Source organism: Myotis davidii, unplaced genomic scaffold (genome assembly GCF_000327345.1).
Source record: "Myotis davidii unplaced genomic scaffold, ASM32734v1 scaffold143, whole genome shotgun sequence".
NCBI classification, from domain to species: Eukaryota; Metazoa; Chordata; class Mammalia; order Chiroptera; family Vespertilionidae; genus Myotis; species Myotis davidii.
In genome coordinates this window covers 3166496-3191316 of record NW_006294876.1, presented here as the reverse complement: position 1 = coordinate 3191316, position 24821 = coordinate 3166496, and the positions used below count along the sequence as shown (strand labels likewise).

The following is a 24821-nucleotide window of genomic DNA, read 5'->3' as shown; positions in this document are numbered from 1 at the left end:
GACTTGTAATAATTGATGCTCGTCTATTGTTATTAGAGTAACTATTGTAAAGTTTGCCTGTGACATTAAGGTGGGCCGTCGGCCTGCATACCTATATGAACACTTTTTAAAAATATATATATATTATTGATTTTTTACAGAGAGGAAGGGGGAGGGAGAGAGAGTTAGAAACATTGATGAGAGAGAGAAACATCCATCAGCTGCCTCCTGCACACCCCTCACTGGGGATGTGCCCGCAACCAAGGTACATGTCCTTGACCGGAATCGAACCTGGGACCTTTCAGTCTGCAGGCCGACGCTCTATCCATTGAGCCAAACCGGTTAGGGCCTATATGAACACTTTTAATAGCACTATATTTATTCTTGAAACTTGATAGACTGTGACAGTGCTTCATTGATAAGACACATGCTAAGATGCTTACATGTGTAGATGAGGCATTAATAGACTTGTAATTAAAATGGCCTCAGAGCTAGGTGGCAAATGGAGTGATGTAAAATGTCTCATTTGAAGTAAGAAACTCTGAAATGAAATGATAGAAACACGAGTATCTAAGATGAAAGACCCATATTTTATCAGATTGTCATTAATATGAAAAAAATTAAACTTTACATGTCTTATCAATTTTTTAAGCAACCTGCATTTGTGATAAGAGGGAAACTGTCAGTGCAACAACTTTGAAATGTCTCATTTGGTGTGATTTCAGCGAGGAGGACATGTATCGTGCTGCGGATGAAATAGAAAAGGAGAAAGAGTTACTTATACATGAAAGAGGGTTATCAGGTATGTTTGGGATTGTTTTATTTATTGTTTTATTGTTCTACTGTTTATAGTAGAAAATGCTGTTAAATCCGTATATCCATGTTCATAAAATATTAAGATGTACTTCCTAGGAGATATGCATATGGTCTTAGCTGCATGCAATTATTCATTTCACTAAAGTCTGGTGAGTATTGTTTCCCGAGGTTTTAACATTTTATTGAAAGTATTCTTTTCATGCCATTTTTGCACCCGTCAGGATTTGTTGAATCTCTTGACACCACCCTCTCTTAGTTCTTGATTTCCTTACATTCTTGGAGGGGGAGTTTGGATTTGCAATGCAGTTTTCATTTCACATGGGAAGACTAATAGAGAACTGTGTCTTTGCATCAGATAGCCATGTGGATTCACTGACTTGTAAGAAAGAATGATCATGGGATTGGTAGCACTAATTCTCTCGTTTCATGATTTTGTGTCCATGTTTCTGCTCAGTCATGCCTACTCCTCTCACCCCAACCAGGGCCCTTTTACCCATCATTGCTGCTAGGGCGAGGCATTACATCCTGGCCTCCTCCACTGTGGGCACAGCCAGAAGGGCTGTATGTGAAGTACCTCCTTACTTGTGCAGGAGCTGAGGGGGAATACTCCAATTGGGGATTTGTCATAGATGAGGCACAAGTGGCATTTTCTCTCTTATTCCCAGTGTAATGTGTGTGTTCTAGTGGTTTGTTTTGAGAACTAGCTTCTGTTTATTTTATGGTTAACAAAAGTATTACCATATGTGTAATTAGGAAGAAATGATACAAAGTGGGGTTTTGTTGACGGTTTTCAAGTCTTCCTCAACTAGGAATTGGTGGAGCTCCTCACTGGTGGCCATAGGAGATGTTCTTTGTAGAGACCTAGTCAGATGTATTCTTGGCCACACTGTTCTGGTCCTCCATGAAATTGCTGAGGACACTTGCTTTCTACTGCTGTAGTTGCACAGAATTCACTTCTGATGCAGAGTTCTTATTCGTCATATGAGAGGCCCAGTGCATGAAATTCCTCAGCCCGACCTGCACCCTCTCGCAGTTCAGGAGCCCTCGAGAGATGTCCATCTGACAGCTTAGGCCCACTCCCTATGAGCCCGGCTTCTGGCTGAGCGGTGCTCCCCCTGTGGGAGTGCACTGACCACTAGGGGGCAGCTCCTGTGTTGAGCGTCTTTACATTTGCAGAGACCTCACTTTCTCCTTCATTCTCAAGGCTCTTTTTTGCCTGCCAGTACAGCCCTAATGCAGATAGTTTAGCTTTTCAGTGGGCCTTGCCACTTCCAGCCTTAGTCTGAGATTAAAATGGACCCCTTTGTATTCTTTCTTGCATCTCAGCCTTCTGGGTTTATTCATTGCTCTCCTGAAATAACAGCCTTTGGAAGAGCCTCTGTAAGGGTCTGTTGGTGGGAAGCTCTGTATGTTTGAAAATTTTATTTCACTTTTTTTCTTGAGTAACTCCAGATGAATAGTTGTTGCCTATAATCTTTTTGAAGAAGATTTTATTGCGTTGTTTTCTGGTCTGTTGTTAGTTAAAACACTGCGGTCAGACTAATCCTTGGTAGATAATCTGCCTTTTCCTTCTCTTTGTCTTAGGTGTTTCTCCTTGATAAGTCTGAAGTGTGGATTTTTTTTTTAATGTGTTGCTTGATATTTTTTTCTGTTTGCATTCCTGGGTGCCTAATTTCCATCAATTAGGGAGAATTCTCAGCTATTATCTTTAGGAATATTGCCTTTTCCAGTTCTCTGTATTCCTTCCGGAACTCTTAATTAGATATTTGCTTGCCCCCATTCAGTCATCCGAGGCTCCCAATTACACATGCTTTCATATATGTTTTTAATCTTGTAGCCTCTGTTGCACTCTAGTTGGTTTATTCAGATCTATTTTCTTTTTTGGAAAAGTTCTGTTTCTTGCTCCCCACCCCCATTTGCCTGGTTGTTTTTGATAGTTTATTGTTCTTTGCTCATGTTTTTAATTTCTTTATTTTTTGAAAGCATTTTAAACATACTCTTCTGGGTCTGATAATTTCATTTTTTAAAAATCCTGATAGATATAATTATGCCATTTGCTATTTTGCTTATTTCTTCTTTCTTTAAGGTTTGAATTATAAGCTCAGCTCTTGTGTATCTGTGTAGAGTTCATGCAACTTGGCTTGAGTGTGAGAAAATTTGGCCTTCTTTCTGCCAGGCAGCCAGGGTGTCACCTCCCTTGGGCCACTTTATATGAATTTCTAGACTTGTCTTTCTAAGGTCTCGTGGCTAATCTGAGTTTACACCCTGTCCCTGTATGAGAGCTGGCCTGTGGTTATGAATCCTCAAGTCAGAGCTCAGGTCAACAAGGTTTTCTTATGTTCTCTCTTTGTTTGTGAAAAGGTTTCTTGCACCTTCTCCAGGGATCAGCATACTATGGCTCCCTAGCCAAACTTGATGTGCCACCTGGTTTTGTAGAAAAAATGTCATTAGAACTTCTCAGTTACATATTGTCAATGGTGGCTCTCATGCATGGTAAAGTGGAGTATTTGTGACAGAACTTTATGGCCCCGAAAGCCCATGTTATTTACTGTCTGGTTCATTATAGAAAAGATGTGTGATTCTTGCCCTTTCCCCCCCAAATTTGCCGGGTCTTTTTTGATAGCTTGTTGTTGAGTCTCAGCCTTCTGGAGGGGTTCATCTGTAACTTCCCATCTCCCAAGGGTCTGACCTTTGACTTTGTCACCACATGGTTGTTAAGAACCTGACCTTTTGTTTGTTTCATCTCCTAGTTACCTTCTGTTTTTAGCCCTCTCCCCCCTTTTCCCATTAGAAATGTTCTTCCTCATAGTCAGAGTCTATGTGGTTTGCAATGAAAGAAAGGAGCTGTTGTACACTCTAAGCTGCTTGAGGTCAGGCACTGCCTGTCCTGCACCTCCAGCCCCTGGCCTAGAGGTTGGCATTCATGGCTGTAGAGCCTGCCTCTCAAAAAACAGCAGCAGGATGGGAATTAAAGTACCGTGTTGATCTAGCAGCTGTGCAGGTACCCCATGTCCTCACCCTCACTGCCTCATGTGCACATCTGACTCAGCACAGGATTGTGGCCTGGGCCTGGCTTCTTGGCCAGGTGAGGCGCCCTGCTTCTTCCCGTCAGGCCTGAGGGGTAGGTCTGCCTGCCGTGCCCTGCCCAGGAGGCAGGTGTCATTTTGGCATGTGCAGGAATGAGGACTGCAAGCGAGGAGAGGAGGAAGGCTGGACTTTCTTTCCTGGAGGTCTCTCCTGAGCCGGAAGCGTGCTCTGCCTGGTGGGAGAACACGGCCCAGTAAATGTCCTTGACTCTAGACATTAGCAGTTCCTCGTGGTTTGTGGGGAGGTGAGTGGAAAGGCAGATACAAGGCAACCCTTTCCTCTACTAAATAGATACTCAAAAAATGTTTCTTGAATTTCAAGTGATAGGTCTTTATTTGAAGATTGGCTGTGCAGCATTGGTATTTGTGGTCTCTGTATAATGAGTAGGGGCCTGTTTCACCTTTAAGCCAATCCTGACTTATGCCACAGCTACATGTATTTATGTTGTCTCTCTATGTGCTATTCCCCTTTTCATACAAGGCTTATTTTCTGTATAAGTGGATTCACCATGAGATTTAAAAAATAGACAGTTCTTAATGTTTTACATTAAAAAAATTGATTTACCTGAACTGTAGGAAGGGCTTAGATTCAGTGGTTCTCAACCTTCTGGCCCTTTAAATACAGTTCCTCATGTTGTGACCCAACCATAAAATTATTTTCTTCTTTTTTTTTGATATATTTTATTGATTTTTTACAGAGAGGAAGGGAGAGAGATAGAGAGTTAGAAACATTGATGAGAGAGAAACATCAATCAGCTGCCTCCTGCACATCTCCTACTGGGGATGTGCCCGCAACCCAGGTACATGCCCTTGACCGGAATCGAACCCCGGACCTTTCAGTCCGCAAGCCGACGCTCTATCCACTGAGCCAAAGTGGTTTTGGCCATAAAATTATTTTCATTGCTACCCCATAACTGTAATGTTGCTACTGTTATGAATCGTAATGTAAATATCTGATATGCAGGATGGTCTTAGGTGACCCCAGTGAAAGGGTCATTCGACCACCAAAAGGGTCGCGACCCACAGGTTGAGAACCGATGGCTTAGAGGCTCCTTTTTTGTGCTCCTTAGTCATCTCAGCATCCATCACAGCCTTACTTGTGAATGCCTGTTGTCTTCTCTTCTTCAGTAGTCTTTAAACTCATTCAGGACAAAATCTGGGTCATAAACCTTCATATTCCTAGCTCAATGCTTGATGTGTATTAGACACTCAGTAAATATTTGTTGAATTGAGCTGAATATAGTATTTTTATTTTATGTCAACTTCCTCTGGAGTGGATACATTGTAAGGTTCTTCTGTGTTTATATCCTAGTTTCTTTGCTAACATTTACTTCTTCAATAATTTAAAAAGGAAGTCAAGATATGCCTGAGAATGTACTTCCCTTTTTCCTAAAACATACACATAGATATACGCATGTGAGTGTGTATGTGTAGACCACAAAATCAAACCCCAAACAATAAGGAAAACTAAAGCCATTTTCTTACTATATCATTTGAACATAAATTGTATTTTTAACTTTGTTTTATTAGAGTAAAATGAGGTCTGTGGTTCAACTAATATCGAGAGCCCTTTTAGTTTCTGACTTATTATCAATTATTGTAGCCTTTGGGGATCAGGGCAGGATATAAATTAACTAAAACGAATACATGTTTTATTACTGAAGTGTTATCTCTTTGTATAATGGATGAGAAAAACTTATTACAAGTAATCAGATGTATTTTCTCATAGCTCAGACTGTTCCATGTTTAATTGATTGGGACAGTATTTGCAGACTCCTGTGTGTGAGTAGCTGCAGGTTCTGGGGACATAGCCAGGAAATAAAATAAGCCCCTGCCCTCAAGGAGCTGTGTTTTACTGTATTTGTGTGTGGGTGTGGAGTGGGGCGGGGTGGGGGGGATACAGAAAAAGAAATATGTTGGGTGTTGATCATTGCCAAGAAGAAAAACAACAGTGTAAGAAGACTATAAGTGAAGGTGTGCGACATTATGATATGGAGTCTCAGAGGTGAGCAGAGGCCTGAATGGAATGTGGGAGCAGGTGCCTGGGGAAGAGCCAGTGTGTTGGAGGAATACAGGGGCGGCTGCAGGTGGAGCAGGAGTTGTCAGTGAGGGGAGTGGGAGAGCTGAGTCCAGAAAGGCAGTTAGGCCAGGACAGGGGCCCTTGTAGGTAGTAAGGACATCAATTCCACTCCAACTGAGATGGGAGACCCCAGGAGCTCTCAGCACCCAGGAGTGATGGATATCGCTAAAGTGCATCATTCTGGCTGCCATTTGGAGAATTGCTAGTGGGGTGTGTGATAAAGAAGACCTATTGGGAGACCTCTGTCATTATCTAGGAGCGAGGGGATAGTGGTCTGGATCAGGTGGTAGGCAATGGTGAGATCCCAGATTTTTTTGGAATTAAATGAGAGGAAGTAGTTCCTGCATAAAGTAGTATGTTGTTCTGATTATGCTTTTTTTTTTTTTTCATTATTTCCCCCTCTCTGCTCTGTTTGACTCTTTAACAGAACCTAAATTAAGTGTAGCTCCTGAAATGGATATCATGGACTACTGCAAAAAGGAATGGAGAGGAAATACGCAAAAAGCTACATGCATGAAAAAGGTATGATACCTACATGCACATATTTCAAGTCTTTCAAATAGTCTGTCATAGTAATTATTTAGTGTGTTCTTTTATATTGTTAGACATTAATTATGACAACTGCTATTGCACTATGTAAATTGATTTTAGAGATAAGGAACAGACGCCAAAAATAAGGGACTTTTTTCCGAGTCCCAGTATTAAAATAGAAGCATCAGTTTTTTAGTAACATGATTTCCTTGAAAAACACAGAAATGACTCTGTTGTTTAGAGTTGGGCCAGCCATTGCTTGTCCTCTTGGAGTCATTTGGGAATGCCCTTCTGGCCTGGTGAGGTAAAAGATGTCCTATCCCCTACTGTCCCCACCTGGGTTTGGTTTCATGCCCTCGAGTCTTAGGGGCTGGGCCCTCCTGCACTCCTTATGCACAGGGATCTGGAACTCCTCCCCTCATTTAGGGCGTCCCAGGAGTTGTCCCCTCCCAACACCATTGCACAGATTGGTGACCCTAAGGTAGTCTCCAAGGCTGTGGGACATCAGGGAGTCCCATGCATGGTCCTGTTGTGACTGGGCTGGCTCGTTGCTCAGGTCAGATCCCCTGACTCACTCCTACTGCACAGCCAGCTGAACAGACACCATTACTTTCCCTTGAACGTGTCCTGAATCCAACATTCCTTACTAGTGTGAACCATGCAAAATTGCTACCATTTGACCATTGTGAGCTGCAAAAATGAGTTTCAGTCTAACTCTTCAACCACTTCTTGTAACATCTGGGTCATATCTCTTGCTCATTTGCTCTTGGGTTTATTTACATGATTAATTTGAATGCAGTTGTATACTATAGATATTGATCTATTATACTTGGTAGACATTTTCCTAGTATATATATATTTTTTTATTGCTTAAAGTATTACAAAGGGTATTACATATGTGTCTTTTTTTTTCTCCCCCGCCCTTGACTATCCCCTGGCCTCCCCCACCCCCCAGGGTCCCATGTCCATTGGTTATGCATATATGCATGCATACAAGTCCTTCGGTTGATCTCTTATACCCCTCCCTCCTGCCCCCCAACTTTCCCCAGCCTTCCTGCTGCATTTTATTTTTTTATTTATAACTATTTAGGATTTAAAATGTTTAAATATTTGAATACATTTGGTCTTTTTCTCAGAGCTTGTTTTTGTAGACAGTATTGCATATCTTTCAGCAGGTACCTCAGCTGCCCAGGCCTGTCCGGAAATGAGCTGATCTTAACTCAGAGTGTAGCTGTCACTTTTCAAGCTTGAGAGCAAATGTCAGCTCTGCCCCCTGCAGGTGTGGACTGTAGGCTCAGTCCCTTGTGAGAGAACTCAATCAGGAAATACCAGGGACTCTCAGTTCCTGCCAGCGGTGAAGAACATCTAGATTTGTGAGGCTATCTGCTGAATGTGCATATCAGCCACTCATAGATTTTTCTAACAACCTTCACCTGGTATCAGACTAGATAACCAGTAGACCAGTATCTAAACTACACAGGCATAGCTCATTTTATTGCGCTTTGCTTTGTTGCCCTTTTTTACAAATTGAAGGTTTGTTGCAACCCTATGTTGAGCAGGTGTATTGATGCCATTTTTCTAGCAGGCTCAGGTGATTGTTAGCATTATTTAGCAATAAAGTGGGATGTTTTTTTATTTTATTTTATTTTTTCAGTTTCAGTTTACATTCAGTATTATTTTGTATTGGTGTCAGGTGTACAGCATAGTTGTTTCACAATCGTATGCTTTACAAGTGTTCCCCTGATATATCTAGTATCCAACTGGCACATACATAGTTATTACAAAATTATTGACTATATTCCCTATGCTGTACTTTATATCCCTATGACTATTTTATAACTACCAGTTGTGTTTTTTTTAATTAAGGTATATACATTGCTTTTTTAGGCATAATATTATTGCACACTTAATAGACTACAGTGGAGTGTAAACATAACTTGTATATGCATTGGGAAACAAAAAAACTTAGGTGACTTGCTTTATTGAGATATTCACTTTATTGTGGTAGTCTGGAATTGAACCTGTAATATCTCCTAGGTATGCCCATATTTTTTCATCTTCCCCAGAAATACCTTCATTGACTTGCAATTATATGATCTCATTCTCTTTAAATGATTTTTCTAACAACTGGCACCTGAAAGTCCATAATTGAAGATGACCCCTAAGTTATCCAAATATTCCATATTTTGGAACTCATGCTGAAATCATTTCTCTGTCATTTTATTCCAAGAAAAAGATTTGACCCTGTAGTTGGGTTATTCAGGGACCAAAATTTAATCAAAGGCACCTTAGTTAGAAAAATGTCATCATATCAGGACTCGTGACAGTAATTAGAGCACCTCAGGCCTAAGAGCAGCTTGGGTCTTTGTTCTTTCTTTAGTCCTTGTTTGTCTGTTTGGGTATTCTTTTGGAGATGTGTATAAATCCAAATTTAATTTTAAAAGTTTGACTCACCTCTGAAATAGCACGAGTAATGTATGTATTTGGAGAGGTGCAGTTGCTGTTGAACAAGCCATTGTGAATATTCAAGGTAATTGAGGGCCCACCATAGGGAAGAGATGCACATTAGTGGATGTGAGTCTGGTTGATGGACCCTTATCTGTCACAGTGATTGGACCACTACATAAAAATGGGACTCTCAACATTTTGTTTTAAAGAACTTTCATACCCACTAAGAACACTGTTCTGTGACTTGGACCTTGAAAACAGCTCATGATGAGGGTGCAGCACTTGGACACAGGATGGCTGTCTGTGTGGTGAGAGCGAGACTCCTTTCTTTGAGTGAGTGCAGGATAGGAAGCGGTCTCCAGAGACTGTCGAGGAAGAGCAGACCAAGTGAAAGGACGGACAGATTGGAAGTGAGCGAGTTGAGGGAGCACTGAGGTTGATACAATGCCTGAGCAGTGCCCAGCCAGGGAGATCAGATCATCAAAGGCCTGTGGACCGGTCACTAGGATTTTATGGTGTCCTTTTTAGAGTATGCTTCAAAATGTTCCATTTGAATGCTGTTTTTGAGAGCATGTCACTGAACATTTTCATTTCCTCCTTTCACTTCCAGATTGTGGGATCGGGCCAAAACCCGCTCGAGGGGTCCTGAATTGTGAGAGGGTGTAGGCCGGGCCAAGAGACTCCCCCCCGCCCCCCCACACACACATTATATATGTGTTTTCCGATGGTCTTAGGCGACCCCTATGAAAAGGTCGTTCAACCCCCAAAGGGGTCTCGATCCACAGGTTGAGAACCGCTGCTCTAGTCAATACATAATTACAATTATCCATACATTCGGTTATCAATACAACAATTGCTTAGGAAGGGACATATATAACTCCAGCTTTGGGAGTGGTTAGTGTTTTAATAATACTTGGTGTATTATTTATATGTTATAGTGTATTGCATCTGTTAACATGCTGATATTTTGTACAGTACTAACATTTGTTAATATCTTTTGATTAATAAGGAATTAGAATGTTTTACATGAAGGACTCAACCAGTCTTGTTTACAGTCTTTCAGGGGCACATTTTTCCATAGGAATAAAACTCTCCCTGAAGTTAGTAACAACCATTTTGAATTCTTTGATGCTTTCACCCAGGGCTACGAAGAGGTATCTCAGAAATTCACCTCCATAAGGCGAGTCCGCGGAGATAACTACTGTGCGCTGAGGGCCACACTGTTCCAGGCCATGAGCCAGCCTGCGGGGCTGCCCTCCTGGCTGCAGGACCCGGAGCTCACGCTGGTACGCTGCTGCTGCAGGTTTGCGTCCGTAATGTTTCCAATCATTTCTGTGAGAAAGACTTCCCTTTTCTGCCCGTGCTCTGTGCTAGCCCTGTGTGCAATATGACGTCAGCATGTGGGTTCATTGGTTTTTGTGTGGTTGGGATGATTTTGCACAGTAAAAGCGAACAAAAATAGTATTTCCCAGAAGAGAAAAATGATAAAGTTTATTTGAACAGTTGAGCTGAATTAGTGAGCAGGCGTTAAGAGTTTGTAAAGGAGCAGTTTGGCTTCCGTGCTGGTGCTGAATTAAATGGAGTGTATATTGGTCTTTCTGAGAGCCTGCTGGGGTTTTAGGGTGCACATTCCTGTAATTTCAGCTCCAGTTCAAGAAACTAGCACCCTCTGTGCAGTGTTAGGAGGATTGGCTTCGTAGGTGGTTGAGCAGCAGCACTAGAAGCGGGTGATTGATGTTACCCTGGGAGGGGCTTCCTGGGGAGGTGAAGGTCAGGCTGTGTCCCATGCGAGGCCTTTGCCAGCGGTTTAAACCTGAGATGTGGTAGTGACACCCAGGAAATCATGTCTCGTTGTGTCGTGTGTCCACACACATCAGATGAGGTCCCATCATAGGTTGGGTAATAGAATACCCCAAAAGAGTTTGGTGGGTGGGAATGATTGAGCAAAACTGACAATAGGGCATAATTAGAAGAAAATTGGAAGTCTTGTTGCTTATATTTTTTTAAAAAGCAAAGACAAAACCCAAAGTGCTAGCTGTGGGACATCCACTTTGCTGCAACTTATGAGGGGGAAAAGGACATGAGGATCTTAATTGATTGCAAGCCCCACATAAGCCCGAGTGACGTGATGGCCGGCGGTGGTAGGGGAGCCCTGCTTTAAAGGTGCGCTTCCGACAGCGACAGCCCATCTTGGACTGCGCTGGTCAGCTCCCATCTCAAGGAGCCAGTGCAGCTCTGTGCCGTTCCTCAGAGCAGATGGGAGTGTGACCACGACGATTCATCTCGTTTTGGGAACAGTGAAGGAGCTGGGGTACTTGAAGTTGAAGGGGCCTAAAAGAAAGAGGATTTTTAGCTGCCAGCTGAGCTAATTAGAGGTCTGTTAGGTGAATGAACGATCACATGCCCTCAGTGGGCAAAACCAGGACCATTGGGTGGAGGGTACTACCTGTCCATCCTGTGATTATCCGTTTTATAAACCGATATATATCAACACACCTGTGTAAACTGTGAAAGCTATTTTTTTTTCTAAGCAAAGATATGTTATCTTAAGCAGGTTACTCGGTACTAGCTTATTGATTTTTTTAAAAATATAGAAACAAAAGCAGTTGATCCACAAGGCTATTTTGTCCTTTGCAAATCATGACATTTATAGGTAGTGAAAAATTTCAGAATTGCTGATTATTTGGCAAAAGCATGCCTGTGGCTGGCTATAAGACACTTAGGGAAGCAAATGTGAGTGATTTCACTCTTTTTTGCTTTAACTTCAGTGTTTGATTGTCATAATTTAATAGATTGTGACATAAAATCCTCCTTGTTTTAGGCTGAGCCTTTTTCTTTTAGGGGCTGTTTAAATGTATGGATTTAATTGACATAATGAATTTGAATTTTTATATTTCCCAAGAAACTCTGGTACAGTAGTGTGCTGTATAATTAAACATATAGAATATGCCCCATGAAAGTAAAGCATAGTGTCCCTTTTACTTTATTGACAGGATGCCTATAGGTAGTAAAAGCAGTCAAGGTGGATTGTGCTTGCTTTCTGATCACTATTAGAATATGTTGCGTGAATGAGCAATGGGGCTTTAAGATGGTTTTCCTGATTGCATTTGAGTCATGTGGAAATAGTTTTTAAATTCTCAAGTGCTCTTCCCAATTTCTTCCCTTTTCTGTGAATATCAGCCAACAAATACAGTTTCTCTCTTGGAGCATAATCTGATTAGTTGGTCACAGTGGTATTATTGGCATTATTTTTGTCATGTAACCTATATTGAATGCCTAGAGGCCCGTGCCACAGAAGAAGCGCCTCATGGCTGCCTGTGACTTTACTATTTAAGTTTATTAAACATTCGTTCTGTTAATGCCAGCTAAAGAAATGACTATTCTTTTCTTGTTGTCCTCTAACTAGAAGTCTTGTTCTCCTTCTGGCTTCCCAACCCCCAGCAACTTTCCTTGGTTTGAGCACTTTTTTTACAGGGTCAGTTTTGCTGATCGCTTGAGCAGGTGACAGATGCACCACATGATTCATATTTGAGGTGCCAGAGCAGGAAGGGGTACCAGACTTGGTTGTTGCACTTGACCAAGCTATTTTCTAAGCACCTCCCAGTTGCCCCTCGTGCTCTCTGAGGATGCTATTGCACTCCTGTTCTCACCGACAAGGGCCAGGTTGAGTGAGGGAGTGGGTGGTGCAGCGTGACCAGAAGATGTTGCGGTGGAACTAAGTGCATAGACGGAAGGGTGGTGAGGCCTTCTGCGGCTGGCAGTGCACCCTAGGATGTTGGGGTACCTGGATCACCTTGCTCCAGAAATGGGGTCTCTCCATCTCTAGGCACTACTTGTGTAACTCTGTAATAAGTAAACATCTTAATATTTATTTGTTAACACAGATGCTTAAGACAAGCAGATCAAGTGAAACTTAAATAATTCTCTGGCTACAAAACAAAATCTTACAGAGGTTTTGGTATGAAAGTGAGTGTGACCATTTCCTCCCCATCTTCCTGACAGAGCAGAATAACTTGTATTGTGTCACATTAAGTAACACTCTGCTTGCTGTTAGAACTTGGTATAAATTATTTGTGTTAAAATTGGGTCGGCTTGGTATATTAATTACTTGGACCATGCCCACAATAAGTCTCTGACAATGGATCTCTCTCAGTTTATCCTGATCCTTGGTCTTTCTGAAATACAAAGGGCCTCTTTTGACCACTACCCTGTGTCCAGTGACAGTCCTATGGCCTGGCCAGTTCATGGCACAACACCTTTGGTTATTGTGTGTCCATTGACCTTTTAAAAGGCCGGGGAGGGTTGGGGGGCGGGAGGTAGGGGGGTAAGAGATCAACCAAAGGACTTGATTTTAAAAAATAAATAAATAAAATAAAATGAAATCTCTGACTCACCGTCCTAGGGTGCTGGCACCATTTGGGGGCTCAGCCCATATGGGTTTCCAGATGACCTAATAAATTCATAATTCTTTACCCGCAAAAAAAAAAAAGTCCTGGCCACTTGTGGGGACACAGAAAGGCTGCCCCGGCAGGCAGGTTAGAGGGAATCTGGTGTCAGCGTTATTAGGGTCTCCTGCACTGCACTGACTTAAGTAACCCACCTTTCAGCTTTTGGGGTCAGACAGCGTTATCAGAGTCTCCTGAACTGCACTGGCTTAAGTAACCCACTTCTTCAGCTTTTGGGGTCAGACAGGTCCTGGGACACCTAAGTTTTTGTGTAAACCCAGAACCAGCCTCAGCCCACGGCTGTGCTGTGCTAAACATCCCTTGGCCTTAGTGTACATTCCATCAAGACTGTGTGAACCCAGGGAAGCCGTCTTTTGTTACCAAGGAACACGTGCCCTTTCACTAGTTGTATTGAAGGTGTTCCCTGTTGCATTTTGCCCTCTTTCCTCTCTCCTAGAACAGGACATGGAAGGGCTGCGGGAGAGCTGGGCTGAGAGTCCCTCCCCTTAGTCTGATCTCAGTGGAGAGCGCCTGGACTTGCCTTTCTGCCTGTGCTCAGCTCCTCTGGCCTCTGTCCTTCCCCGCCTGAAAGGTTGAGCTTTGTCCTCACTGCCCCTTGGACAGTTCAGCTGTCCCTCACCTCCTGTCCTTGCCTGGGCTCCCTATGTGTTGTTTCTGCATCTGTCGGATCCCAGTTTTGTTATTTGACTGCAGTCAGATTACCTGACAACCTTGGAGGTGCTTGGTGTGGCTGTTCTTAAACTTGGAACAGGGCCTGGGTCCCTGAGAGGTGGTGTCCCTCAGGGTAGTCCTTTGCTTTCCAAGTTTTCTAAGCTTTAGAATGTCTCTGAGTGGGTGGGACCTGTGGCAGGGTTTGCTTAGAGTGGGTTAGAGTCTACGGTATATCGAAACTTATTTTATGAGTTAGTTTTAGGGATGACACATTTTTATTTGCTACCCCTTTAATCATGGTGTTGGTTTCAAGAATTATAGACTTGTTAGAGAAAACAGGGTGTTTTTATAATTTAGTCACGAATTGAATTATTCTTAAGCTGATTACCATTTTATTCTTAAATATTTCCCAGCGTTATTTCTTAAGTCTTGTTTCTTGCTCAAATTTATAACAGAAGTCCAGTCTCTTAAAGTGCAGGAGAAAAGAATGGCTTATTATGTGTTCTATGTATTATGAGCCCTGAAAGCACTTAAAATTATATTCACTTTTTTCTTCTGAATAAATAATTCCAACTCAATTATTTTTTTTCTTTGTATTTTCTTTTTCACACCTTATTTTTTGGACTTGCTCCACTGTCTCCCAGAACTATGCACCCTGTGTTGGAGGATTGCTCTAGCAACAATGAGCAATACATGGAAGGACCGAGGAGACGGACTTTTATTTGGTTTCTGTCTGCGTAGTTAGGTCTTTGGGGTCTCCGGGTATTTCAGTTGAGTGTTGTGCCTGCTTTTTAGACACCTGCACAGTGTCCCGTGATGCTCAGAGGGCTTATGGGCTTTTCTCGGTTCCCAGCTCACATCTGTGTAGCCAAGATTTGCTGCTCACTTGCACTTCTCTGTGCCCAGTTGTGATTTCAGCTTGTTGCCACTTGAGGGCATTTTAGGTTCTGGATGAAACAGAATCTAATTGAGGGTTTGCAGCAGAGCTGCCCACATGGCTGCCAAAATGCAGGACCGTGTGGGCATGAAGTTGGGTGGGTGGTCATTTGTCATTATGATAAGCCCATCCCCTCTTATGAGTGAGTGTGGATGAGCATCACTGTGGGAACTGCAAGAGGAATTTATATCCCAGTGGTGGTTTAGTTTTTTGTAGCGATGAAACCACCTTTGTTTTACATGATTGGTATAGACTGAGAAGATAAAACTGGAATTACCATTCTGAAAGGGTAGGCAGGGTCTTGATTCCGGAAGAACTGAACATATGGTTTCATTTAAAACTATGCCCTAGCCGGTTTGGCTCAGTGGATAGAGTGTCGGACTTTGGACTAAAGGGTCCCGAGTTCAATTCCTGTCAAGGGCACATGCCCGGGTTGTGGGCTTGATCCCCAGTAGGGGGCATGCAGAAGGCAGCCAATCAATGATTCTTTCTCATCATTGATGATTCTATCTCTCTCTCCCTCTCCCTTCTTCTCTGAAATCAATAAAAATATATATTTTTAAAAAACCTATTTGTAACTGTTAAATAAGCTCAGGGTCCACATAGGATGTTGTAGGAAATAATTATTCTTTAATGATCTTTGGACATGGAGGTGAACTTTTTTTTCCCTCTCTAAATTTTATAGCAGTGACACGACATGCCTGTGCCCAACCTAATAATACGGATTTTTCTCCTGGCACACCAGAGACTGTTGGGAGAGTGAGTTCCCATGCTGTCATCCATCAAGTTGTGTCCCATCTTGCTTTTCAGACTCCAGATTCCACTGATGATTGGGGGGAAATAACAAAAGAGAAGCAGGCAAAGTATGAGTTCAGCTGTCACTTCTTTAATGAGCTAGGCCCATGGTCCGCAAACCGCAGCTCACGAGCCACATGCGGCTCTTTGGCCCCTTCAGTGTTGCCACGAAGTTTCAATCACACTGTACATGCTCGCCTGCACGTGGTATTTTGTGAAAGAGCCGCAGTTTGCCGACCACTGAGCTAGGCCATCACAGCTCCTTTAACCTTTACCTCTGATTCTCAGTGCTGTTTTTTATCTTACTATACTAAGCAGTGGAATTAGATACAAGATTGCTTCATTGAATATTAAAACTTTGAGTATATGTGTTAATATCAAAATTAGGTTTTGTGTTCCCAATCAGGAAGGGAGCAGGTTTTTTTACTTTTCTGGACCATCTCACAAGTCCTGGAGCCCCTTCCAGAGTCAGGCAGTATGGAGCACTAGGGAGGCTGCCAAAGGCCCAGCAGCTGCTGGAGGCTTTTGTGAAGAGGCTCCTTCATGTATACTCACAAAGTGCTGTGCAGGGTTCCTGGCTGGGGTGGTTGTGCAGGCTATAATGAGCTCCTGTATCTCAACCCAAACCTTCATTTCACTCTAGCAGTCCTCCTTAGGGCAGTACTTTCTGAGTTCCTGACTTCCAGGTTTAGGTGATCCAGCCTAAACCCACATGACAGGTTTGCAGGGATTAATTCTGGAAATGAAGGTAGGAACTCTGGTGATAACGAAATGGGAGAAAGAGAAGGACAAAGGGCTTTGTGGTTTCTTACAGCTTGGTTCATGTGATGGACTTTTTGGAGGGTTAATGTTCTTTGTCTCTCTGTTTCTTCATACTCTAGTTACCAGAAAAACTCATAAGCAAATACAGCTGGATCAAGCAGTGGAAACTTGGATTGAAATTTGAGGGGAAGAGCGAGGACCTGGTTGATAAAATTAAGGAGTCCCTCACTTTACTAAGAAAGAAGGTTTGGAACATGTAATTTTCTTTTTCTGTGAAGTGCAAAAGCTCCTGCTCCTAATTGCCCCAGCAGACCATTTTTTTCCTCTTGAATTTATTGGGGTGACATTGGTTAATAAAATTATATAGGATTCAGGTATACAATTCTATAATACATCATCTATATATTGTATTATGTGTTCACCACTCAAGTCAAGTCTCCTTCCATCACCATTTATCCCCCTCAGCAGACCACTTCTTAGTTCTCACTTAGTGGATTACCAGATGTTTTTGGCTGGTTTTTAGGCAAAATAATTTTGGATGAACACAAACCCTTCCTGTGAGATCTTTGGTAAAATTGAGAAATATCAACATCAGATATTTTTGGAGGAGATGATATGTTTAATGAATTGTTTATCTTAAAAGGAAACCGTAACAAATATAGTCTTTGTGCTAAGTCATACTGACAAGTTTCAGTGATACATTTAGTCCATATTTTTCTTTTTTTAATGTTTTTATTGAATTGAGAGAGAGGAAGGGAAAGGAAGAAAAAGACAGAGAAACATCAATATGAGAGAAACATGGTGTGGCTGCCTTCTACATGCACCCAACCAGGGATCAAGTCCACAACCTGGGCATGTGCCCTGACTGGGAACCGAACTGGTGACCTTTCAGTGGTGCACAGGATGACGCTCAACCAGCTGAGCCACACTGGCGAGGGACAGTCCAAATTTCTTATCGTAATATCAGTGATATGAATTCATGTCCCATTAGACTTTCAGCTTCATGAAAGATGTCATTTCTTTACACCCAGTGCCTAGACCTGAGCCTGACACATAATAGGCATTCGGTAAATACCTTGTTGATGGATGGACTGAGGACCTGACTTCCTGGAACCTAGTTTGGGTTTGCCATCATAGAAGTATTTACTGCAAAACACACTGTCACAGGAACACCAGTGATGAAATGGGAGGACAAGAAAGACAGAGGGATTCTGTTGTTCTTGCCTGTTAAGCAGAGCACAGGATTTGTGGGGGTTGGAGACCGGTGCTGCCGTCCCCGGGTCAGTGGAGGGTTGAGGGCAGGACTCTGGCCCTGTGGGAGTGAGAAGGCTCTTCAGTTCAGTCACTTGTGATTTCATTTTTATCTCTTTTAAGTTCTTGTGAAATTGCAATTTTTGCTTTTTTTAGGTGTGTTTAGAGCAGTGATGGCGAACCTTTTGAGCTCGGCGTGTCAGCATTTTGAAAAACCCTAACTTAACTCTGGTGCCGTGTCACATAAAGAAATTTTTTGATATTTGCAACCATAGTAAAACAAAGACTTATATTTTTGATATTTATTTTATATATTTAAATGCCATTTAACAAAGAAAAATCAACCAAAAAAATGAGTTCGCGTGTCACCTCTGACATGCGTGTCATAGGTTCGCCATCACTGGTCTAGAGTGACTGGATCCTCGTTTTGGGGAATGTTTAAGTGATTCCAATTTACAGTAATGTGAAAATTATTAATAATCTGAGCTACATTCCCAGCACTTTCTATGGGCCAGGCCGTACACTAAAAGTTGTATGTATTTAATTCTTGCAACTACCAAGGTGGTGTTGCTATGGTTACCCCATATTTACAGCTGAGAAAACTAAGGCCCCGCAATTGGTTAATGCCCTGTAAAAGCCATCAGCTGCTTGGGTGAGGCCTTCATTCCATCCACATTCTAGAGCTATGCTCTTGACTGGCGACTTGTCTACTTCTGGAAAATGAGGTGTTCCAGCTTTCAGCCCACTTGTTAGAGAGTCCTGTGGTGCAGTCATTACCATTAAAATTTACTCTTGGATTTAAAATTTTACTGGCTTTTCAGGGGGCGGTAGTTACTGGTGATTCCTAAGGACTAGTTTCATATTGGCATCTTTTATTCTAATTTACTTTAACTTAAAAGTACATGTATTTGCCGAAACCGGTTTGGCTCAGTGGATAGAGCATCGGCTTGTGGACTGAAAGGTCCCACGTTCGATTCCGGTCAAGGGCATGTACCTGGGTTGCAGGCACATCCCCAGTGGGTGATGTGCAGGAGGCAGCTGATCGATGTTTCTCTCTCATCGATGTTTCTGACTCTCTATCTCTCTCCTTTCCTCTCTGTAAAAAATCAATAAAATATATTTTTTAAAAAAAGAATTTCTATCCCCCATTATACCTTTAAAAAAAAAAAGTACATGTATTTATGGGGTTTTCTTGTTCACATAAAGAGTGTGCCTATTTTAGCTGAATACCTGACACTGCTCTATTTTTAATCAGGAGTCAATTAGAATTTCCTGAATGGATTTATTCATTTGAAAATCACGTATACTTCTCAGAGGTTAGAAGGTTAAATTTAGTAATATTTAGGACATCCCCTAATCGTCCTTGCCCATCTTCATTTTTGAAGGTTTCTGGATAACTGTAAGCCCCCTTATAGAGAGGAGTAATTTTAGCTCTTCTTCACAGCTTCACACCCAGGACTCACATGCACATTAGGTCTCCCATAAATATTTGATTGATTGAGTCTCATTGCCTGAAGTTAGGGTTCCAAATTGCCATTCCACAGTCCCAGTGCTTCTCCTTAGTGCGTTGTACTTCTGTTCCAAATTAATGGGGCAGAAACTGAATAAGGATTTTGTGTGGCCTAAAGAGTAGTACCATTGTTTGAGCTGGAAACTTGAATGTTGTGACCCACGGTTGCCTACTTTTGAAAATGATTTTGTGCTCAAAGTATGGAAGTATACCAGGGACTTTTAGAGCAAAAATGTAATTATTATGTAACTTTTTTATTGCAGTGGGCAGGCTTGGCTGAACTGAGAACTGCTGAAGCAAGGCAGAAAGCTTGTGATGAACTGTTCACAAATGAAGAGGAAGAATATAGCCTTTATGAAGCTGTAAAATTTCTAATGTTACACAGAGCCATTGAACTATATGATGATAAAGAGAAGGGAGAGGACGTACCATTTTTCTCTGTGCTTCTGTTTGCTCGGGACACATCCAGTGACCCTGGACAGCTACTGAGGAACCATCTAAATCAGGTGGGACACACTGGTGGCCTCGAACAGGTAAGTTACACCCTTGCGTATTATCCCAAAGCACCAGCATTAACCATCAAACATTATTTCGTAGTGGTTGGGTGTCAGGAATTCAGGAGCAACTTAGTGGGTGATTTGGGCTTGAGGTCTCAGGTTGCAATCATCTGACGACTTGACTCGGGTTGGAGGATCCATGTCTAACATGGCTCACTCACCTGGCTGTTGGCGGGAGGCCTCATTTCCTCACTGGTAGGGGGTAGTTCCTTGCCATGTGGGGCTTTATACAGATGGGGCTGTGTGAGTGTCCTCACAACATGGCAACTGGCTTCTCTCAGAAAGTAATTCAAGGAGAGAGTGGAAAGAAGCCACAATGCCTTTTATGGTCTAATCTTAGAAGTCACACCCCATCACACTTACCCATATTATATTGGTTAGCAAGTCACCAAGTTCACCCGACTCTTACAGAATTGTGAATCTATTTTAGGACCAACATGGTTATCTCAGCCTGGGCTTGCTTCTGCAGGTGGTAATGGGATCAGTATCTTTGGAGCTGGTAGTCTAAAAAAAAAGAGTCATGTGAAGGGTGTTTAATCTTGGCAGCTGTAGCTGTATTAGCTACTATGATCCTTTAAAAATAGAAATGGGGTCACCTTAGCCAGTAGAGCACAGCCTGCTCTTGATCTTTTACACATACACTAGTTTGGAATTTTACACAGAGACCCAATACAGTACTGTCCCGGGACGCAGCGGTTGGCTTACTTTGCACTCTGTCTTTGGTGAGTTCATTACGTTGCCCTAAAAAGCTTATGTCTTCTTTTAGTGGGATAGCCAACCACTAAAGTTGCATTGAGGCTAGTCTTCCAAAGCGCTTCCTTTCTTCTTCCATGGCTGGCTCTTTGGCTTGCCTTTTCCTGGTCTGTCTGAAAGAGCAAAGGTGATGGTCATGCTGGGTCAGGCGGGATTGAAGATAATTATTTAAAATAACCTGTACTTGTAGCGTAAGTTACCTAATGTCTCCTGAACAGTAGCAAGTACATTGCAGTGAAAAGCCTGGTAGAAGGTGTTTTGCATGTTAGTCCTTTTGGATCTCCACAAGGTCTGCTGTCATGGAGAGTCCAATGTTTAAAAAACAGTTTTATTGAGATAATTTACCGACCGTAAAGTTTGCCCTTTTAAAGTATGCAGCTCAATGGTTTTTTAGTATGTTTGCAGCCATCACAGTCTAATTTTAAACCATTTTATCACCCCTAAAAGAAACCTCAGACCCATTCTTATTCCCCCCAGTCCTAGGCAGCCAGTAATCTACTTTCTGTCACCTTAGATTTGCCTACTATGGAGAGAGTTCATATAAATGGAATCATAAATCATACAATATGTGGTCTTTTGTGACTGGTTTCTTTCACAGCTTAGTGTTTTTAAGGTTCATGCATATTGTATCATGTGTCAATTCTTCATTCCTTTTTATTGACAAATACTATTCCATGGTATGGATATATCGCATTTTATTCATCTACTCATCAGTTGATGGATATTTGGGTCATTCCTTTTTTAACTATTTTGAAAAATCCTGCTCTGAACATTCATGTGCAAGTTTTTTTGTGTGGACATATTTTTTTCAGTTCTCTTGGGTATGTACCTGGGAGTGGAATTGCTGGGTCATATGGCAGTTCTTTATTTAGTGTTGAGGAACAGCTGTATCATTGGTGTTTCTGAGTCCCACATCTACACCTCACAACATACAAGTAACCATTTTAAAGTGTACAGCTCAGTGGCCTTTAGTACATTTACGTGTTGTGTGACCACTACCTGTATCAAATCATTTCATGCCTGAAAAGAAAAACATACCTGGTAAGCAGTCATTCCCCTGCATCTTTTGTCTTTTTGATGGAGCCATTCCAGAGGGTGTGACGCAGTATCTCACCATGGTTTTGATTCCATTCCCTTGATGACTTTTCATGTGCATATTGGCCATTTGTGTATCTTCTTTGGAGAACTGTTTGTTCGGACCCTTTGCTCAGTTTTTAAACTGGTCCTTTGTTTTTTTATTGAGTTGTAAGAGTTGTGATAAATTCTGGTTACAAGTCCCTCATCAGACATGATTCATTCTTGGTCATTTGCTTGTTTACAACAGCCATATGAGAGAGGACTGGGGCTGGTCCATGGGGAGGAAGAAGGATTTTGGCTTAGCTGGCTTGGCCTGGGACACCTGGGATGGAGCGGGAGGTAAGCGGCATCTTTCAGGGTGGCTGCCCTTCCCTTACCTGTTTGCTCTCCTCCGCAGATTGAAATGTTCCTTCTGGCCTATGCTGTGCGCCACACCATCCAGGTGTACCGGCTCTCCAAGTACAGCACTGAGGAGTTCATCACGGTCTACCCCACAGACCCACCCAGGGACTGGCCGGTGGTGACCCTGATTGCTGAGGACGATCGGCATTACAACATCCCCGTCAGAGTGTGTGAGGAGACGAGTTTGTGAGAGAAATACACCCGGACAGCCTGGCAGCAGGGAGAGGTGTGCGGGCTGCTCCTCAGCTCGGGCCTCGGCTTGCTGGTCTCTTAGAATGAATTACGTGGACTCTTGGACCCTGTGAGCCAAGCTGGCCTGGGATGTTCTGAAGACTAGCTTCTGATAATGAGTTAACCAAGTTTTCTTCTCATTTATGATGCAGTGTTTTAGTGGGGCCTTCCAACACATCTGTTGGAAGCTGCACACTCCATCTTTGTTATAAAACAAATACTTTAGTATCAGAAGAATGTTCTTTATATCTCAAACCAAACTTTCTCTATTAGTAAACTGGCTTTCGAATTTTTAATAGTAATTTTTTTGTTTTTGTGGTAATGGGTCTCTGTGGTGCCCTTCCTATGCAGTCTGCTTACGTGGTATAATTCTGGGATGGAGCCTGCTAATGGCAGTCTCGACATCCTCTGATAGTCTTGGCAAGCAGGGGTTTGGATTTATATACTAATTAAAGCTACTTTAAACAGATTATTTAATAGATGATTGAGAATTGGTTTTTTAAAGGCTGGAGAAGTTGCAGGAGGGAGATGATGGCACCTGTAAATCCTTGCTCTTCGACATGACCAGTGTTGAGGCCGCAGCCACACCAGGTCTGGTGCAAGTGGTGTGCTCTAGTGTCGGGCTGTTTATTACTCTGTGGCCCATAGGTTCACTATTATAGTCAGAACAGAGTTCAGATCTACTTGTGTTTTTAGAGGAGGAAACCAAGGCCAAATGACCGCAGGGCACTCAGATATCTGAGTTTAGGGGTGGGATAAGCTGGATCCAGGTCTTCCTGTGCCCTTTTCCTACTATTTTTTAGGATGTTTCTATTGCCAAATTCATCTGCTGGCAGGGGATGAGTAACAGCAGAGTAGCTAAGGTTTTTCATGAGTTAGTTTAAGCAGAACTGCGTACTAAAACAGTGCAAAAGTATGGCTATGTTGCATCTGTCCCTGATTTGGTTTGGGAAGCCCTGAGGGAGGCAGGGTTCTGGGCCCTGAGCAATTGCCTGCACGGTGAATGAATGGTGGTTATGGGGCAGCCTAGCTGCCTGTGGCCTGCATTAGGACCTGAATTGTCCACGTGAGGCGTGGACAGTGCTCACAGTTACCAGACACGTCACTCTTTAGGGTTGTACCAGCAGCACCTGAATTGGCTCAGCATTAGTAGAGGTGGTGTTTCCCTGAAGCACTGAGCTTTATTTTAGAATAACTTAAATCTTTATTTGGTGCAGTTTAATAGTTTATAAGCTCTCTAATCTGTGTTTTTTCAGAGGGGTGAACCTTTTTGGAAAATCTAAGTTTTGCTTTCACTTCAGATTCTTAGTTGAGAAAACTCAGAGGCCACACAAAACTATTCAGACTGTTACGTTAGTATTTTCCCCATGACCTCATCAGTAATGGTCACCACATTTTGGTAGATGCTAATTCTACTCTAAATGTGTGTGGGTTGGGGAGGCTTGTGTTTTTCACTGTGAAATGCAATGGTGCCTGGATAGGAGGTGCCTAGAAGCCAAGTTCAAGTAATAATAATGATTTCTTGTTGGCTTTGATGCTTCATTTTAGTATTTGTAACATAACAGGAAACACATAACATTTCATCTTGAATATTTTTAAAAGCGTAACTTCAAATGTGTAGGTTGAACAAGGCAGCAGGGGTCTGTGTTCCTCTGACCATTTGTTCATACCCACCATTGAATTTAATGATACTCATGATCATCTGTCTTTGAATTTTGAAAATAATCTAATCTTGGTGAACTTGAACCGGACTTCTGAGCAACTTGTTTACATTTTATACTTTTTTCTTGTTTCTATGTATGATAGTGTTAAATGTGGTCTTTACTCCTACACTGGTAAAATTCAAAACGGTAAGTTTAACTGGTTTTCTGTCCTAAGGCCTTATTGGATAGACTCTGCTCTCAGACATCGTCCAGGCTTAACGGGATCACAGCATAAGAGGAGCAAAGCTGTCTATGAAACAGTGCTTCAGGAAATATAGATGATTGGCCAACTTTAAAAATAACATTTGTTTGTTGCAACATGCAACTTCAGTTATTCAGAGTCCTAATTCAATTTCTCATTCCTGGTCTTGGGCTGGTCAGTAACATGAGCAGAATAGAAATTAAATTGAGACCAAAATGGATTCAAGAGGACAGTTATTTAGAAGGACCTCTACAATGATAAAGTATCTAGAAGGAAAGTTAGTGGGAACTGCACTGTGCTTACTTTCAATCCCAGAGTTTATTGCGAGAGTTCAGGGATTTTGGACCCGCTGATTTTGGCAGAAAGATAATCTCCACCTTAAGCAGGCATGACTTACACCTTTGAGCTCATTTAAGGTACATTTAAATAAAAAAGAATTTCTGTGTAGCAAGTTCCATGGCATTAGCTTTGCTCCTTCAGAATTTTTTCTGGCTCCCCTCCTCACCTGCATATACAGCTGTTCATCTCACTCATACATGTGGAACGGTGATGTCGGCAGTGGAGAACATGAGGCCAGTGTGTGG

At 42.2% G+C, this 24821-nt stretch overlaps 1 protein-coding gene across 2 annotated transcripts in view; it reads left to right on the top strand.

The window, feature by feature from the left end:
• Window positions 1–24033, top strand: part of OTULIN (OTU deubiquitinase with linear linkage specificity) — a 38208-nt gene extending 14175 nt beyond the window's left edge. The window contains exons 2-7 of one of the 2 annotated variants that reach the window (XM_015567645.1): window positions 705–781; window positions 6389–6483; window positions 10083–10226; window positions 16671–16796; window positions 19576–19845; window positions 22097–24033. In XM_015567645.1, coding sequence (XP_015423131.1) covers window positions 705–781; window positions 6389–6483; window positions 10083–10226; window positions 16671–16796; window positions 19576–19845; window positions 22097–22291 — 907 coding nt within the window. In that variant the 3' untranslated portion in view covers window positions 22292–24033. The remainder of the gene's footprint in view (window positions 1–704; window positions 782–6388; window positions 6484–10082; window positions 10227–16670; window positions 16797–19575; window positions 19846–22096) is intronic. The other variant, XM_015567646.1, reaches the window with a different exon arrangement.
• The last annotated feature ends 788 nt before the right edge of the window (window positions 24034–24821 follow it).